Source organism: Camarhynchus parvulus, chromosome 18, assembly GCF_901933205.1.
Source record: "Camarhynchus parvulus chromosome 18, STF_HiC, whole genome shotgun sequence".
NCBI classification, from domain to species: domain Eukaryota; kingdom Metazoa; phylum Chordata; class Aves; order Passeriformes; family Thraupidae; genus Camarhynchus; species Camarhynchus parvulus.
The window spans coordinates 2,592,389-2,611,389 of NC_044588.1; the positions used below are offsets into that span (position 1 = coordinate 2,592,389).

The 19,001-nt window shown below is 38.3% G+C and overlaps 1 protein-coding gene across 8 annotated transcripts in view; it reads left to right on the forward strand.

Moving 5' to 3' along the window:
* The window catches only part of HELZ (helicase with zinc finger), an 85,566-nt gene that overhangs the window by 39,005 nt on the left and 27,560 nt on the right, over positions 1–19,001 (forward strand). For 6 of the 8 annotated variants that reach the window (XM_030962236.1, XM_030962238.1, XM_030962243.1 and 3 more), the window contains 7 exons: positions 419–752; positions 4,536–4,666; positions 6,941–7,120; positions 7,605–7,709; positions 14,228–14,406; positions 15,958–16,076; positions 17,458–17,603. In XM_030962236.1, coding sequence (XP_030818096.1) covers positions 419–752; positions 4,536–4,666; positions 6,941–7,120; positions 7,605–7,709; positions 14,228–14,406; positions 15,958–16,076; positions 17,458–17,603 — 1,194 coding nt within the window. The remainder of the gene's footprint in view (positions 1–418; positions 753–4,535; positions 4,667–6,940; positions 7,121–7,604; positions 7,710–14,227; positions 14,407–15,957; positions 16,077–17,457; positions 17,604–19,001) is intronic. The other 2 variants (XM_030962239.1, XM_030962240.1) reach the window with 1 other exon arrangement.

Here is a 19,001-nt window from a genome sequence, read left to right on the forward strand (position 1 = left end):
GTGTGCAGCCTGGAAGAGGCACATGGGATAAATAGCAATCTTGCTCTGTTCTTTGCCTGCTTGTCTCCTCCTGCATACCTACCATAAGATTACAGACTGTTTAAATAGAAATTTTAGTGCTTTGGGACATGTATTTCATTCACTCTAGGCTTTTATTGGTATCTGGTATTTGTTTCTCTCTTGTGAGGGTTCTTTTTTTAAACTTCATAGATGTTGATTGTTTTAAATATGTACTTTATAGGCTACAGTCAAAGGAAAAAGTGTGGATATTTGATAGCTGCATACTTACAAAGGGCCAGTTTGACTGTACTTGTCTGTACTTAAAAATTAATTAATGAAGTCCATCTTCACTCTGAACGCCTGAAATTTCAGAATCTGAGAGCATTTTTGTGCACTGACTCGATGCTTTCTCACTTAGGTTCAACATAAAAGTGCAATTGCAGATTGTAGCAAGCTTCATGCTCACTGGTGTTTCTGGAGGTGCAAAATATGCCCAAAATGGACAACTTTTTGGCCGCTTTAAGCTCACTGAGACCCTCTCTGAAGACACTTTGGCTGGACGGCTGGTGATGACCAAAGTCAATGCTGTTTATTTATTGCCTGTCACTAAAGAAAAGTCAGCACAGACCCAAGGAACCAAAGAGAAGGTTTATGAAGCAGCTATTGAGGAGAAAACAAAGGATTATATCTTCTTGAGGGTATCCAGGGAATGCTGTGAGGAGCTGAATCTTCGGGCAGATTGTGAAATGCAGGTAGGTCTGCCTGGGGGTGGTTGTGCTGTCAGAACTCTTTGCCTTCTGTTTGTTTTGCCTCCTTGACTGATCTGCTTACCAAACAGAAATAACCTCAGATTAAGGTCACTGGAATTGCCTGGAATGAATGCATTTTCACCCAAGGTTTATCTCATCCCGTTTGTTTTGTTTTGGGGAAACATATGCAAGAATCTTAATGTCTTAATTTAACATGGATAATTGGTCTGGGAAGATTTATGTCATTCTGAGCTCTTGGTTTTGTGTTTGTTTTCTTAAAACAATAATTAAACTTACTAATTGATTGTATTTGAAACTTGACTGGAATGCAAAATGAGCTGGGGCTTCAGGAACTGGCTAATTTTTCCTTGAGTGTCTTAATAATTTTGGCCCGAGGCAGCAGATCTATTCTGCATTAGAAATTGGGTCCTAAAGTTGTTTGTAAAATCATTTAGTACTTTATATGTGTACCACTGAACTGGTGGTCAGATTCTTCAAGCAATACCTATATTTGAATGAATTTTAATTATGAGGAATTTTTAATTATTATTATTAACTGAAATTTTGGAAAGGAATCCTCAGTTTAGAACTGTGGAGGTTGTAATTTGGATGTGCAGCGTTTTTGTTAAAGGTGCTGGAGGTTTTGCTGCTCTCTTCAGTAGAGTTGGTATTATTCCCTATGTGATTCTTAAACACTGATAAAACTGCTTTGATTTCTGTGGATTTTGGATAAGTTGGGTAGTTTCTTTCCTTTTTCTTTTCCTTATAATTAGTCTCAGAAACTTGGTGGTGCCTTGTTTACCTGCTGTTCTGGCTCAACTATAATAAATACACAATTCTGCTTTTATCAGGTAAACCATTCATAAAGGTGGAGTGGAGTGAACTTTAAAGCACCGTGGCTGCTGCCACTCTTTTATTTTTGGAGTGGTTCCTCTGTTCTCTGTCCTGCTCTGTGAACCTGGCAATGGAGTAATTTGCTTTCCCACTGATTTCTGATTATGGAATGTATATTAAAGCAGGTTACTTGCCTCTCCTTCCCAGATGGCCTCATTCAGTACTCTGCAACAGCAAATAGAACTATTTGATTCCATCCAAGCAGCATTAAAAGCAAAACAAATCCCAAGCTGTTAAGAAAGTGGTGAATGCAGGTAGATAATAGGAGGTTTTTAATGCCAGGCACCTTGCTTGGACTCCCAGAAGGGGCTGTTAAAGTGTCACCCAGATGAGCATCACAGCTTTTCTGCATTTAAATTACCCTTGTTAGGTTGTATGGTTTTCTGTCAGCCTTGGGGCTGCCTGGGCAAGGATGTTTTCCTTGGATGGATCAAACCAGGAGTTTGGGAGCATTGCCATTTGAGTTGCAGTCTTTGCCAGACATCTGCAGGTTGTGCTTGGGGGACAAATCAGTGCTGGGGAGGGATGGGTAGGACAGGGCTGGGGAGGAGCTCCGGGTGCCCATGGGCAGGATGAGCTGTGCTGTCCCTGCTGAGTTGTGCCAGCCCTGTGTGCAGAATGGGGCTGGGTGGCACTAATTGCACTGGGTGGAAAAAGAATTCTTGAATTTTCACGTGTCCTATTAAAAAAAAATTTTCCTTAGCAGCTCCAAACACCTCTGTGAGCTCCACGCTTAACGCTGTCAGATTTGTTGCTGCCCTTGTCTTCAGACTTATGGTTGTACATCTTGCTGTAGAATGTGGTAGTCAAGATGAATATTTAATGTCTCTATATCTGCCAGAGATGGAAAGTTAATGGCTACACTCTGCAGGGATACAAGCAAACATTGTTTATTTACAGCAAAGCTAGTGTTGATTTTACATGCTACATAATGATATGAATGCTGTAATACTGAAGTAAGAGTACAAAAAAGAAAATGCTAATTTACAAAGCCTTTTGAAGGAGATGATCTGCAAGTAGTAAGCATTACTGGTACACCAGAGTGATCCCTGTGGTGGGAAAGGGGCTTTGTGGGCAGATAAAGGAGTGCAGGTACAACAAGTAGTTAAATCTAGAAGAATAAATTATTCCTCTCTATGGGGATTTCTCCTCTGTAGGAGAAGGTTCCTGAGAGGAGTTTATATGGCTTTGAAAGAGAAGTGATCACTTTTCTTTTCCTTCTTTCTGTCCTTCCTTTTTAACTGTCAAGGGCTTATTAAGATTTTTATATAAGTTGTCAAAAAAGATAATTGTAAAAATATATTCTAGTATTGCTTTGTGTTTGTTGAACTTTCTGGTTGGTAGCACTAATTACCGTGAGATTTAAGTGTGATTAAGTAAGAATGGGCTAACATCAGATCAGTGAGTGCTAGAGGAGGAAATCAATAGATCTGAGGCCAGGTTGTTGCTGTGGGCATGGGGGTACCTTTGGAATGACTTCCACCCCCATGGGTTTTCTCTGGGGTGACCCAGGGGCTGCGCCTTCAGCTGGGGTGCTGCTGATGGACCAGGTTCAGCTCATTTTTGCTCTGTGTCTGTTCTTCTCATCTCCTGTTTGTTAGGACAGAACCAGCTTCTGGCAAGTGGTTCTGGAATCTCTCATTACAGATGCCCATAGAAATTGTTAAATAATTGGTATTTCCAGGTAAATGACGGGAGGGGTACTTTTCCAGACAGGTTGCAGTGGTGTGGCTGCTGTTGGTAACGTGTTCACACTCATTGTAAATCTCAGAAAGAGACTTATTTACTCCTATTTAATCAAAAATGCTTATTAGATTGGTAGCACAGTAATTACATAACTATATAGTGACAGCAGTGCTTTGGAAATAAACCTAAAATGTGTATTAGTCTCTTGAAGTTCTTCAGCAGCTTTTGGTGTTTTTATGCAGGTTTTTATTAGTGCGGATCTGTGTCAAATTTTGTCTAAAGGCTTCTGTTGTGAACGTGGAGTTCTGTGGCATAATACTGTGATCAGATTCATTTGTTTCTGGAGAGATTAATTACTGCAAATTTAAATCTGTGTAAATGATAATCTGAGTGAACTGTTTTTATGAATAATTTCCCCAGGAGCTGCTTTTATCCCTTGTTCAAATTTAGAATGTACTTTTCTCTTTACCCTTTCAGTGTGTGTGTATGTGTCACCTACTTTCAGTATCCATTGTTCCATTCTGAATTGAATCAGGAATGTTAAGTGCTCTGTGTGATGTTTCTGGCTTTGCACCAGAATTTATGTTGGCAATATCTTTTATTTACTAGCACTGAAACACCTGTAATTGAGAGAACAAAACTAAGAATGTATTGGTAAGCAGCTAATTGTTAGAAATTAACTTTTGGAGAGTCCTAATAATTGAACAAAAATGACAAGTGATGCTATTCCAGAGTGTTTGGCTAGAAATAATGTTTGGAGTTTATCTTTGCTGATTTATATCATCTGTTAGTATGTAAAATTTCTGGCCTGACATTTTCTTGAGGTTGTTCTTACAATAAGAGATGAAAGCCTACATTTGTAGAAACAATGTTTTAGGACAATAATATTTTTCAGGACTATTTTTTGTATTAAAAAAAAATTCCAAGAATGCTTTCTCTTTAATTTTTTTCTGAAAGTACACTGGAATCTAATCTTAAAAGTCAAACAACAAAATTAAATTAGAGAAAGTGCTGTATTTATCTTTGATTCTAAACAACAACAAAAAACCCAAGTTAATTTTATCACAGATCTTTGGATTGAATGCTGTTTGCTCTTTTCTTCTGAGAGCCAGTGGTGTGCAGGAAGATAAAAATGTATCATGCACAGCAAAGTCTAATGAATGAATCCTTTTTCTTCACCTCTCTGTTCCTTGGTTTGTTGTGCAGGTTGAGCTTCAGTTCCAGTTGAACCGGTTGCCCCTCTGTGAAATGCATTATGCCTTGGACAGGATTAAGGACAACAGCATTTTGTTTCCAGATGTCAGCATGACTCCCACCATACCCTGGAGTCCCAACAGGTACACAGACACTTTGAAATCAAAGCTTGGGTGGGGATGCAGCTCTGAATTTCTCAGAGCAGATGGCTGAAATCTGTCCTGAACAGGAAACAAGCCATGCTCCTCATTAGTGCTGAGGGGTTCCGAGGAGGGAGGGAAACTGCTGAATAAAACAAGAGGAATGATCCTCCAGGGCCAGAACACACTGAGGGGTTTTCCCTGGGTTTGGAGGCATCACAGTTGTACTGTGGGTGCAGAAAACAAACCTGCTGCTGTTAATTTCTGTGCTGCCATCCTCCTCTGAAAACATTGCACTTTATAGGAATGGCAGTGCCAGTTCCAGGAGTGTCCCCAGTGTGCAGAGTCCTGGTTCCAGGGGCTGGTCCATCAGTACTTGCTGAGCTGCAGGGAGCCCAGATCTGGACATATCCCAGAGACTGTGGCTATGGAAGGTGTGGCAATGACTCCTGAAGAAGCAGCCCAGAGATTCTTTCTATACACATCTCACGGTTTCCTTCATGAAATGATAAACCCCTGTGTTATATAAATACTTCTAAAGAAACTTAAGGCTGATGCAGTGAAAATAGTTTGTCTGGAAGAGGAAGCTTAGGGAGGAGAAATGTGAGGCTGTGTGGCTCAGGGAATATGGTCAGTATTCTTGCTCTTGGTAAAAGTGGCATGAGCTTTCTGTGCTTGGAGAGCAGGGAAATGAGAGGAATGTGCAACTGACTGTCTGCACAGCCTGGGAGGAGTCCTGTGGGGTCCTGAAGGTGAGAATTAGGAGTGTGATTGTGATGCAGGAGAAGTCAGGAGATAGCCCAGGCATTGAAAGGAAAGCAATCTGTCAGAGAGCTGAGACAGTGAGTATTGTATGACAAAAAACACTGGAAACATTGCAGTTTGTCTCTGGAACTGTAAGAACAGGTCCAGTACGAGGGTGGGATCAGTGTTCTGGGTGGGATGATCGCTGTGTGCATCAGAGCTTTGACAGCACTGAGAGGAAGAAGGGAATAGGTTCTGTTTAGAGTTATACTACAGAGCTAATGGAGGTCAGTGACAATCTGTTCAATGGCTTAATTAGCTTCTGAGTGAATCTTACAAGGAAATAGTGTTTAAGAACAGTTTTGGAAATAAGCAGTGATTTCAGTAAAAAGTAGGCAAGTCAAGTAGGATAGAACTTTTATCTTCTATGTACTACCAGTTGCACGTTGGTATAATGTTTTATATTTTTTTGTATACTTAAATAAAATATGTGATGATTATAGTTCAGTTTAAATCAGCTCCATCTGGTGGCTTGATTTGTCCTTCTTTAAGAATCAAGCTAACTCCAAACTGTCTTTCCTGTTTTTCTTCTATGTCTGCTTTATGTCCCCGTTCCTTTCCTGTGTTTCTTAGTCTCTTGCCAGCTTGTTGTTCATAGGCATCTTTCAAGTTAAAATTCAGTCAATTCCCTCTTGATCTTGCTCTCTGTTGCTAACTACTTCTGAACAGAAACTTTCCTAGTCTGTAAGAAGTGTGGTGCTTGTACCAAAGCAGATCACATTACTAAAGTATGGCCATATGTGCAGCAGTGACAGGTGTTTTTTACTATGCATGTCTACTTTTAAATCTGTCTGTGGGAATATTAAAAACTCTGTCTAGAAATCTTTAACTTCTTATGCTCATTGGAATTTTATGAAAGCATCTTCCTCCCAGTGCTGGCATCACTGGCTGCTTACAGCAAAAATCCTTTTTATAGAACTGCTTTCCCATTAGAGGTATGTGCCCTGATGATCTTAAAAAAAAAAGTAAAGAGAAGTCTGTTGTTAATTGGTAGCCAGTAGTTTTTAAATTTGATTTTAGATAACTTCTGCCAAGCCCTGGGGTTGTGTAACTGGTTACTTTTAAAGTTAACAGTGTAAATGCTGCAGGGAAAAAACATAACTAATGGAACTATTAGTTGCATGATAATGGTAGAAAAATCTGTTTACCTGCTTTTGTTATCAGGGAATAGTGCAGTGTGTCCTTTTTCTAGAATGTGTGCTGTGCAGGTTAACTGTTGTTAGGTGGGATGATGTAGATTGAGAATAGGTTGAAACCCCACCCCACAACTGATTTATTACAAACAGCAAATTTTTATGATTACAGCATGTGATTATTTGCTAGATTTGTTGATTTGTTTCACGTGCCTCAGCACCACAATCCACATAGCAGCTCTGTAAAGGCTCTTGAGTTTTTGAAATCATCCCTGCTTTAATTTCTGCCTGGCAGTGGATGGTGGGAGCTGTTTGTAACCTCAGTGGGCTCTTTGCACAGGCAATGGGATGAGCAGTTGGACCCTCGGCTGAACGCGAAGCAGAAAGAGGCTGTTCTGGCTATCACCACCCCCCTCTCCATCCAGCTGCCTCCTGTTCTTATCATCGGTCCCTATGGGACAGGAAAAACCTTCACTCTGGCTCAGGCAGTCAAGCACATCCTCCAGCAGCAGGACACCAGGTGAGAGGGGGCACTGAGCACAGAGGATGGGATTTTTTGGCTAAAATTCAAGTCAAAGGTAGAAGTACAGAATTTCCACCCAGCTTAGAAACCAACAAACCCAAGCCATCCTTCATTGTTTGGGATGATAAAGTAATTTTATGATCTTGGCCTGTGTTTGCTATTTAGAACAAAACTAATTAAAGTGGAAGTTATATAGAATAGCTGTGATTTGCTCAGCATGGGAAGTTTTGCAGCATGGTAGATAACTAAAGCTGGGCTTTAAAATCAAGTCTAGATTAATAATTACAAAATGATTATTGGAAACCTGTTTGATAACTGATACCTGAAGGGTTTGAACTGAAGGCTGAATCATGGGGAGTGCAGTAGGTCCATGAAGAGGAATGTGCAGGAAGATGGCCACTGTTCCCTTTTTTTGTATTCTACTGCTTTGAATTGTTTTCTGTTTCTTCATTGCTTTTTTATTTGCATCCATTTATTCCAGCAGGATTCTCATTTGCACCCATTCTAATAGTGCTGCTGATCTCTACATAAAGGATTATTTACATCCATATGTAGAAGCAGGCAATCCCCAGGCAAGACCTCTCAGGTATTTTTTTAAGGCTTATTATATATCTGTGAAATACTATTCTTAAGAAAAGGTGTCTATAAAAAAAGGTTAAAGAACTTTTAAAATATAAAAGCATATTGGCATTACCAGCAGTGCATTTAAAAACAGCCTAAAAGGAATATGAAATATTGTAACATAACTTTTGGTCATTTGTTAAATAAAAATAAAGACATCCTTTTTTAAGCTTTTATTATTCTGTTGATAAATGTTTCTTTCCTAATGATCAAACTTTTGATAGACTCATCTAAAAGCGACTATAATAAAATAAAATGGACTTTAGTTGTATTTTAATTTCTGAAAATTTTGACTCACAGTTATAAGGCTAATTTGGAAACTGGGGCTCCCCACCTGGCTTCTTGGAGAAACATTTTGGTGCCATAGGAGAAATGTGTGAAAGTAGTTTGGGCTTTTCTGATAAATCAGTGTGAAGTGATTGTTTGTGTGTTGAAATGTACTTACTTAATGTGTATTGGGGAAATTGGTTTAGGAAAAAAATTAAAAAGAAGCAGAATCTTAAGAGCAAGGAGGGCAAACTTGCATGGAAATAGTTAAGGAGGATTTATTTATGGGCATAAATCTGCTCCTGGGAACATTTTGCCCAGTAATCACAATGTATACTGCTAACTTGGTGTATATATATATTATAAATTATGGGCATCATTTTCTGAATGCCAGTGGGTGAGTTTATAATGTTACTAAGAAAATGACTCTGTGTTTACTTGCTAGCTATTAAAAGCCATCCTGGACTTATATTTTTTGCAATAGCAGTAAAGCCAATGAAGTTATGTGAAAAGGCTACATTTGCAACAGGTGTAAATTCTCTTAGGTCTGTTGCCTTTGGTTGCCATGTGACATTTTACAGACACTGAGGGTCTGGCCAAGGGAAAGAAGGCAGTGTTGTTTTTAAAAAGATGTCTTTGATCTGGTTGTGTTTTAACACAGATCGTCTTAGGTGATTTGTAAAGCACTTTGGGATGAAAAGCTTTATGGAGTCTTAATTTTCTGAAGGGAAAAAATGTGTGTAATTGACATTTTTGGGAATATTGAAGTGTGATTTAACAGTGCAAGGAGTTAAATACAGTTTTATTGTTGCCGCATTATTGCTGCCTTGTTTTCAACTATGTAGTCCAGTATCAGAATTATGGAAAACATAAAAAGTGGTATTTTTCTTATGGTTAAAATTTATTTGGATATTTGCTAAGAGAATCACAGCACATAACATAGAAGTCACTGAATGTTTGAATTTAAATTTAATTGTTGTAGTATTTGTTATAAAGCCTTCAGAAAGTGCTGCTATGGATTGTCTGATGCTGTTCAAATAGTCAGGACACCTCTATGAAAAATGGAAGTTTAAGGAAATGGAGGCACCTCTGGAGTTGTGTATATATGTTAATGGATCCAAAATGTATGGTTCAAATAAAAAATCTGAGAGATAGAGTTATTTGAGCACAAAGTGCATTAACCTGCTCTGGCAGGAGTTAAAGGTCAATTTTTCTGAATCCAAACTGGAATTGTGTGAGACTCCCAGTTCAAAATTATTTATGGATGTACCTCCCTTATTGACTGTTGTAAAGGTGTATTTTCAAATTAAAATCATTACTGTTAGATTAAACAGGGGGATCTGAGCCTCTGCAGTATTTAAAAGGAAACATCAAGTGGAGTGGAAGCAGTTAATTATTCAAGGTAGATGTTCTGCTTGTAGAGTTCATTGTGCTTCTTAATAACTGAACACTACTGTAGATTTTATCCCTTATTTGCTTTACAAGTGATGAGTTGGCTTAGTGGGGAGCAACACAATATTTTATAATATTTATGTTGTTTTTAAAGAAGGAAAGCTAAATTATTTAACATTTTGTACTGAAAGCCATGTAGATCTTTCCGTGGATAAGATGTACATTAAATAAATTATCCTGTCAGTGATGTGACATAAAAGTTTGAAAAGTAGAGTTTGTGGAGCTTTTTGTTTAAATATCAAGTTATAAATTTGTATTATCTCTTAATAAAATAACTTCCTATGCCCTTTGGAAAATACAGAGTCAGAGTGAACAGTGAGAATTTATGTTAAATCTAACTTCTGCACGTAAATGAAATACCAGCAAAGCCTGAAGGCCAAATTCCATAGTCCTGATGCCCATAAACAAATTATTACCCAGAAAAAACTTGTGCCCCTGGGTTTGATTAGATGAGTCAACTGTATTAGGGGCACACTCCAAAATCTGCCTTTTACTGGAGAAACTTGACACTGAAACAATTTCATATACTTACATAAATGAATGCAGAAATGTTTCTGAAGGAATGAAACCAAACCCAAGCTACAGCTGGGAGGAGAGAGCCTGGATTAAGTGCTTCTGTTTGATGGTGAGCCACCTGATTTTTAGTGTGCAGGAGCAGCCAGGCACCTTTAGATGGTGAGTCAGAGCTGGAAGAGGGAGTAATTGGCTCCTGATTTGTATTTTCTTTTACTCCCTGGATGTGCCTGTCTCCATCAGCTGCTGGAACCTTCTGGAGGTGGCTGCTGAGGAAGGAGAATTCAGATTATCACCCTCTCCTAAAAACTCCAGCAAGCAGATAGCAGCAATTCCTCTGTATTTTGCTGGGCAGTGGCTGAGGTATTATTATAATATGAATTTAGTATTATTTTACTTGCATATTTCACATTCAGTTGTTTCCATACACTGGAATACTAAGGGAAAAGGAAGGAGGTTGATCCAGCCTTTATCTGTATTGAGTATTTTTATTTATTTGTAAGCATGGTCTTGCTTAGGAATAAATAAAACTAATATCTTCAGTTCAGCAGTGTCAAAAAATAAGTTAGTTCTGTTAAAAATATCTCACTGAAACCCCTTCAGTTCCTTTTTTTACTACTTTGATCATAACATTCATATGCATGTTCTGCATATATCCTGGAACCAGGTAGCTTTAGTATGTGGCTGCTAGCTAAGAATTATCCAGGTTATAAAAAATAATCCATAGGAGCCAGAGTTGAATTAGAAACGAAAGCAAACAGCAACTCAGACTAAAAACCCCAGCAGGTTTTAAAACACCATTGGCCCCCTTTTCCAAATGAGTTCTTGTACTGAAAATGGAATTAATTCATCTTACCAAATGTTAGTTTGGAAAATACATTACTCTTCTGCCAGTGAGTTTTTTGTTGAAACTTCTAGCATGCATCTTAAAGGAAAAAGGGATTAAAAAAGGGGAACTTCCAAGTTGTAGGACAGGTTTTTCACATGTTTTCTGCCTCTCAAGGAACATATTTGTTTGTGAGAATGAGCCTCTCTTTGGAGATGGATCTAAAGAAATGGAAGAAGGAAATCAGGTGCTTTTAAAGTTTCCTTTAGGCTTCCTGGGACTTGATAGATTTATTTTTTTTAATAGTCTCTTAACAGAGACATGAAGTTACCCTGCTAGATTTCTTTCCCTCTGAGTTTTTGTGCTCTTTTTACTTGAGGGATTTCAGGTGAGAAGTACCAGCAGCAAAGCTGAGGAGGTGGAATGTATCCCAGAAAGGTTTATTGGAGGGCAGAGTCCTGGCCTTTCTATTCTGAACTGAGAGGAGTCAAGTTCAGAACAGGAAAAGAAATTTTGAAAGCTGAAGTTTAGTCCCCACTGCTGTAAGGAGTCACCAGAAAAAGTCACTGTTGTAGGACAGGAGTGCAAATTAAACTCTTTTTAGCCTCCTCAGAGGTTCTGACTCCAGACTCCCCCTTTATTACATTTTAGAAGTGTATTTTAAGTGGCTAGAAGCAATCCCAGCCTGGAGCTACTTGATTTGACTGACACTTAGTTGAAATGGTTGGGGAAATTTTCTTTTGTGCTGCCATGCAGGGAAGATGCTGGAAGCACAGGCAGGTCAGCTGCCAGCTCCTTGCATTCCTCATTAGCTGGAGATGCACAGAAATTGAAGCTTCTGTTGTAGGTACCCAGATGCCACACTTAGAAATAAATTTGCAAAGGAAATGCAGATTCCTTGCATGTTAACCAAGCATTAAATGCAGTGGATAGATTCAGTGCCTTTGTTTGCAGAAGATTGAGTCCCTAATCTATGATCTGGGATTTCCATTTTGAGGCAACGCTCCATATATGTGCCAGTAATTTCACTGCCTGTGGTTTGGGTAAACCTCACCCTGCAAGGTTTTCATTTCTCCACAATTAAAGCCTTGATATGCGGCACATGATGGGAAAAAAAATCTCATGTAAGCTGTGGTTGGGTTTGGGTTCTGTACAAGGAACAAAATGGTACAGAGTGGCTGCAGCCTTTTCCCACTTTGTACCCAAATAATAATAAAATGTGGTGTGGGTACTAATGAGTGTTTTGATTAGTAACTCCCTGACTCTGCTGGAGTTGCCTCTGCTCATGCAAGGTTAAGACTAAACATTTTAGAAGTTTAGTCTTTGATTAATCAGAAGTTAAGGGCATGTTGCAGGGTGAAATGTTATGATTTCTGTTAAGCTGGTAAACCCCATTTTTGTAATTGGTTCTTCCAACTTTGAGAAAAAAAACCGCCTAATAATGAAATTATGGGTGAATAGAATCACCCATAGCCCAGGTTGCACCTGAGAAAGTAAGTCCTTGTTCAGTGAAGCTTAACTTCTCTCATGACATTTTCGAAGTAGTCACATCTGTCAGGTGTTTTTATGCCAGTGGTGAATAATAGCTCTGGGGTACCTATTTGATCTCACATCAAAATAAAAGAAATTAATGGGTAAGCAGCAATGCAGTTTGAAATGCTGTCAGCCAATCTGTGAGTCACCCACAGTTGAATTTTTGTAATAAAAGACAGTGCATGGTATAATAATGTCTAATAACCATAATATTTTGCATTTCAATAGCACCTTTCATCCAAGAATCTCAAAGTGCTTTACAAACATAAACTCCCAATAAACTCAGTAATGCTCACAGTAATCCTGTGAGGTGATGGGTAAGTATAACCTCAGTTAAGGTTGGGAAAGTGAAATACACAAAAGCTGAGGATAAAAAAGCTGGGATATGTGGAGCAGGGGTTATCTTGCTCCCTTGTTGTAGCTGTTAGGCCATGACTTGGTGCAATAACAGTTTATCAAATAAAACTCATCCCTTTGATAGCTGAGAACAAATAAATATGTGGGGTTACATTAGAAGCCTCTTGTTCTGAGAATGACTCAGGAGTGTGGGGGTTGTTCCTGCTCTGAACCCAGTTTTACCTGGAGTTACCTTTGGTCTCCAATGTGGATTTGCCTTGGTTGTGTTGTCAAATCAAAAGTCATTCAGGGTACTGAGGTGCCTTTGAGTTTCATTTTGTCCAAAATGGGCAATGTATCTTCACAAACCAGATTTATTCTAGTGCTGGTACTCGTTTCTCTCACATCACATGGAGCTCAGCTGTAATTTTCAGACGTGGGTGGACATGTGATATCCAGAGTCCAGCCAGTGCAATCATGCTCTGCAATTAGGTGCATAATTACACATTTCCAAACGCTTTATTAATGATTTGGGATTTGAACTATGGATGCAAGAGAAATAAAATAATGAATAGGTAAACTGAACAGCATTAAACCCTATATTTAGAACTGAAATGATTTAAATTAATTTCATCTTTGGAAATAAATTTAAGCTTTAATTTCTGTACAATAATTTCTTGTAGTTTGAAGGTTCTACTTCAGATTTATAGTTCTTGATAGAGATTATGGTGGTGAGGAGCACCTGATGGAGATGTCACAAGGCACCTTTATCCAGCTCCTTGCAGGATGTGTTCACCCTGTGGAGTTACTTGTACCCTGTGTTCTGGGCACAGCCTTTGTGTCTTCTGTGTTTCTCTTCCATGTAGCCAAACTGGCTGTAACAGGTCATCCCTTCCTGAGAAAAATCCATCACTGATCCCATGGGATGGTGGTTAAAATGACCTGATGTGTCGTGGAAGGGTGTCTGAAATCCAGTCACTGTCCTTATATTTTAGACTCCAGTCAATCTTCTGGCACTGTTTTCCCATTCTTTTATCCAGAGTATCACAGTTATGGCCCTGTATGATATAAAGATGAATCCACCTCATGTTTGGTTTGTAGAATTCAGACAGCACATGGGATGGGTGGGAGGAACAGCAGGATTTGAACGTATTTCATGTATCAGCTGCAGTGGCTGAGATGTGCAGGCCACTGTCAGTTCCATACCCTGGGCTATAGTTCCGTTTCAGGTCAGCAAATATTTATTAAAAATGAGTTTATTGTAAGTTTAAAATTAAATAGGTGTTGATGTGAGGATCACAGGACATAAATATTTGAAGAATTTACAGATGTCTATATGTGAAATAAAACATGCTAGCTGTTCATATATGTAAAACTGCTGCAATTCTAGGAGGTGAATCCAAGACATTTTAGCATGTAATTCTGCATAGTTGTGCCATTTTGCTTCTTGAAGATGACATTCATTTTTCAGAAAACAGAATATTAGTGTTTGAAATATTTGAAATATTAGGCAGTGTTCCAAGCTGATGGAAAATAAACCCCTTTTTCTTTCCTAGGGTATATTTCCGAAATCGCTGGGTAAAGACTGTTCACCCAGTTGTGCATCAGTACTGTTTGATTTCAAGCACACATTCCACCTTTCAGATGCCACAGAAAGAAGACATTCTTAAGCAACGAGTAGTAGTTGTTACTTTAAATACATCACAGTATCTATGTCAGCTGGATCTTGAACCAGGTAAGATAATTCCTAGACAAGAAGTGTCCGTGCTTAAGAAATATCTTCCTTTTGACGCTGTTGGTCCCTTACCCAATTCTTGGAACTGTTTAAAAATAAAGTAAACTATGATAATCTTAACATGCTTGTTTGTTTTTTTATGAATAAATGTTTATTACAAAGCTGTAAACTGCTGGCATTCTAATTAACCTTTTGCTTGTTTTTTTTTCCTTCTTAAAAAAAATTAAATAAAGAAGCAGTACTATCTATGATCTGGTGTTTGTGAGATCCAAGAGGGAAAATTCTATTTGAGATTCTGACTTTGAATATTATGCTCATTAAGGTCATTACTCAGTGGAGTGTGTAAGCATAAATAACAGAGAGCTTTTTCCCCTTGTTTTGTGAATTGTTTAGCTTTGCAAGCAACTCCCACACATACAAGCCCTGTCTTTGTTAACATGATACATTTAGGGTTGTTTTCTAAACTGAAAGATATTAGACTGATTTTTTGGGGCACAGGCTGCTTAGGGTTTATTATTTTCCTGATCTCCAAATTGAATCCATCTGCTTTTTGGAGAACATGGAATTTTTTTATATGAGTTGTTAGGATTAGTTTTTTATGGCTACATTTAAGCATTTGTTGCAACAGAGAAAACTAATATGGAATTTATGGTAAATATTTTTGGATCTTTAGATAGAAATAGCTGCTTTGTTTGGCAGCAGGCTGTGTACAGTCATGCCATAGCAATGTCTCTGCAGCTGTATGAAATTCATATTTTCCAAAGAAAATTGCTGCATTTTAATGTATGTAATCTGAATTGGATGATGCACCAAGTCCTCTAATACTTTGTTTTAAACCTTAATATATCACAGACATCAATGTATAAAACCACTTCTATACCTGTTCTGAGTTTAGATTTCATAAAATATAAGTCCACAGTGGCCAAGTTTCTTTTCAAGTGCATGTTCTTCAGTGCATAGATTCCCACCAAACTTTTGGTCCAATATTATCATAAGATTGAATTTAAATTTTCCTTCAACTTCTGTTCCTTTTTTCCCCCCCAACATTCCTTTAAGCCCATAACCAGCAAGGTGCTCAGGTATGTGTGCAATTTTAATGGGAAATTTAGTCTATAAAATAATTACTAGGACTTAACGACATGAGGAATTCCTTGTCACTGTCCAAAGCTCTTCAAGTCTCATGGTGGCAAAATAACTTTCAGATTTGAGAAATCTCTTGAGGGATGGTCTGCCAAGAGATATTTCTTCTTGGGGTAAGGAGGGCTCAAATAAAACATGTGTTTAATTTCATGTGTATCACAAGAAAGAGGCAGACCTGGGGCTGCTGCTAATGTCACTGGCCACCAGGTGACCACTGTTGGTCATTTGATGGGTGTGAAAATTTTGTGGGTTTCATTAGCTGCTAGGAATTAATTTGTGTAAGCCATAGTTTTTTAAATTCTAGTTTTGGTTACTATCGGAATACAGAATGTTAAGTTCAAGTTCTTGTTTTCAGTATTCATTTTATCAAATTTCAAGTTTCATTTATTTGGTGAAATTTGTGTTTTACAGGGTTTTTTACACATATTCTGTTAGATGAAGCTGCTCAAGCTATGGAGTGTGAAACGATTATGCCTCTGGCATTAGCTAATAAAAACACAAGAATTGTCTTGGCTGGAGACCATATGCAGGTAAGAGCTGTGCAATTTTTGAGTATGAAGTGCATATGTATAATATTTGTATTTATCTATTTAAGTCATTTATGTGCACCAAATCATACAATAGATGGGGAAGCCAAGGAGGATTCCAGGGATGTTATTTAAGATATGAGGATATTTATTACAGTAGGAGTTTATGACTGATATTCCCTGTTGATTTTTAAAAGAATTCAAGAATATGGAGAATTAGGATTGAGAGAACTTTTAAGTTTTTATTAGAAGCATCTAATCTGGTGAAGATTGAACAAGTGAGAAATAGGAAACTGAAACTAGCCAGTGCTTTTATGTTGCTGCAAAGTGCCTGGGAGCTGCGTGGTTTAGAGAGTTTCAAACACTGATTCTGCCTGTCATTTTTCAGCCTGTAGGCATGAGAAAGCATGCTTGGAAAAGTCAGCTTTACTTGCTTTATTGATTTAGGCTAGATTTATTTGTTTTTATAGATTTGCCTTTAATTCTCTTTGCATCTCACAGTAGCAGTAGGGTGGATGCGTGCTTTGGTACAGTAACAAACTCAGAATGGTGTTGCCACCAATAATTTAATACTGCTGGATAATTTCAATGATATTAATGATGCCAAGCAGTGGAGTAGTGCTTTTTAAATACTACTCTCAAAATGCTTTTCCAGAGCTTGGAATTCTTACTTCAGGCTTGATCTTATCAGCCCAGCTGTGTGGATGAATTCCTCCCAGGGCCTGTGTGTCTCCGGCTGCTCTGTAGCTCAGGGTCTTAACAGAAGATCCTCTATTAGGTGTCCAGTATTTAAATTACAAAAACTGATCTGTAGCTGAATCATACGAATTCAGAATGACAAAATAGATTGACATCATTTCTACGCTTGGAAATTTCATCTTCTTTGATTCTATTTTTCCAGCTGTAGTAGATGTTGGTTTTATTGTTAAGCAAGCCCAGTAGGAGTTTAGTGTAACAGTAAATAGGTCACTGGGTTTTTGTTTTTTCAACAACATTTCTATTTAAGTTTTTAAATGGTACTAAAATTTCTTTGTTTTCTGATTTGTACTATTTGTGGTAATAATTGAATTGTAGAAGTGGTTGTCAGAATAATGGTGTAAAGTCATTCTAAACACAGTTGGGAGTGTTAAACTTAAATAGAAGGGCTCTTTGCATAGTTATTGAGTATTTTATTGTTCCTTTAAGACCATGCTGGTCTTTTGTTACTTTTCTGGGAGGCAGGAGCATTTCTTTGGAATAACCACGATCTGTGTCTTCCAGCGGTGAATGTCCAGTGAGAGGGAGGTTTCACTTTTGGGTTGATGCAAATACATATGTTGGGAGCATGAAATTCCGAGTCCACCCATTTAGTTACGTTTTCTTTGTGTGTGTGTGTCTATTACAGCTCAGTCCTTTTGTCTACAGTGAATTTGCCAGGGAAAGAAACCTCCATGTTTCCTTGCTCGACCGGCTCTACGAGCACTACCCTGCCGAGTTCCCGTGCAGGATCCTGCTCTGTGAGAACTATCGCTCCCATGAAGCAATCATCAAGTAGGTGTGAACTTTTTCACTCTATCACGTGCTTCTTCTGACTGCTGCCAGTGAACAAAAGAGCCAAGCACAGCTGAAGTGTTTCTGGCATGAAATCTTACTTGTTTCAAAGTTAATTAGTAAATCTGTGTGGTCGTTTGGACTCCTTAGAGCAACTACCAGGGCTGTGGGACAGAGCCCTCATTCAGGTTGGGCTTGCACACTAAACCAAAGAAGAGCAACTTTCTCTTTTTAACCACCCAGCAGCTTATTATATAGGCTTGGTGCTCCTTTGAACCATTTCAGAATTTTAGATTTACTGGGGGTGATTATCTTGGAATGGTAAGCTGTGGGCAATGTAAGGAACATATGGATATCCAACTGTGAATGGAAAAAATAGGTCAAATTTTGAGCATGTTTCTTTACTGTTGACATCTTTTATTACTTCTTTCAAGACACATTAATCAGTGGGTTTGCATTTTTATGCTATGATAAACTAATGGCTGCCAGTGTAATGAGCTCATCCATGAGCTGTGCTGGAAAGAATAAGTGCAATCATGGGGAAAAATGCTAAAGTTTAAATCCTGGCTCAAATATGTACTGAGGAATATTATGTTGGTATCCAGTCATACTAATTAGGTTATCACTGTGTTCAAAGCAAAAGCAGAAATATTTAAGTGCTCTGGGGAATCAAAAGTGAGAATGTAAAATATTTTTTTACATAGCTTGATCTGTCTTCACTTTATGGACTTTGTAGTTATAGGCTGAGTACTGCTAAATTTCTTACCCATATTTTGAGTTTCTGATTTTGAAATGAGAGAACATCTGTAAAGGAAGGGTGTCGTCGGTTGGTCACAAGGTTTTCGGGGTGAAGGAAGAGACGAGATGGGCTCCATGATCAGAAGGCTTGATTTATTATGTTATGATATATATATATATATTACATTATAACTATACTAAAAGAAAAAGAAAAGGAGAGTTCCCAGAAGCTGCTAACTACCTAAGAATAGAAAGTAAAGAATGAACAACAAACCTTGCTCTCTCGGACTGTGTCCGAGAGAGCTCAGTTCTGGATTGGCCATTATTTCCAAACACTCAATCTGGGCCAATCCAGAACTGACCTGTTGCATTCCACAGAAGCAGATAACCTATTGTTTACCTTTTGTTTCTGGGGCCTCAGCTTCCCAGAAGGAAAAAATCCTAAAGAAAGGATTTTAGTGAAAAGGATGTCTGTGACAGAAGGGATCATTTCAGCTTTTCCTTGGAGATCACTTCCATGTCATTTACCTCAGAAAGATCATGAAAATTCACTTCAGCAGCTGAAGTTCAGACAGGGAGTTCCAAGAAAGAGCCACTTTGTTGAACACTGAGGTGAAGATGCAGAAACACCACTGGGGCTGGTTGGCTCTCTGGTCAAAG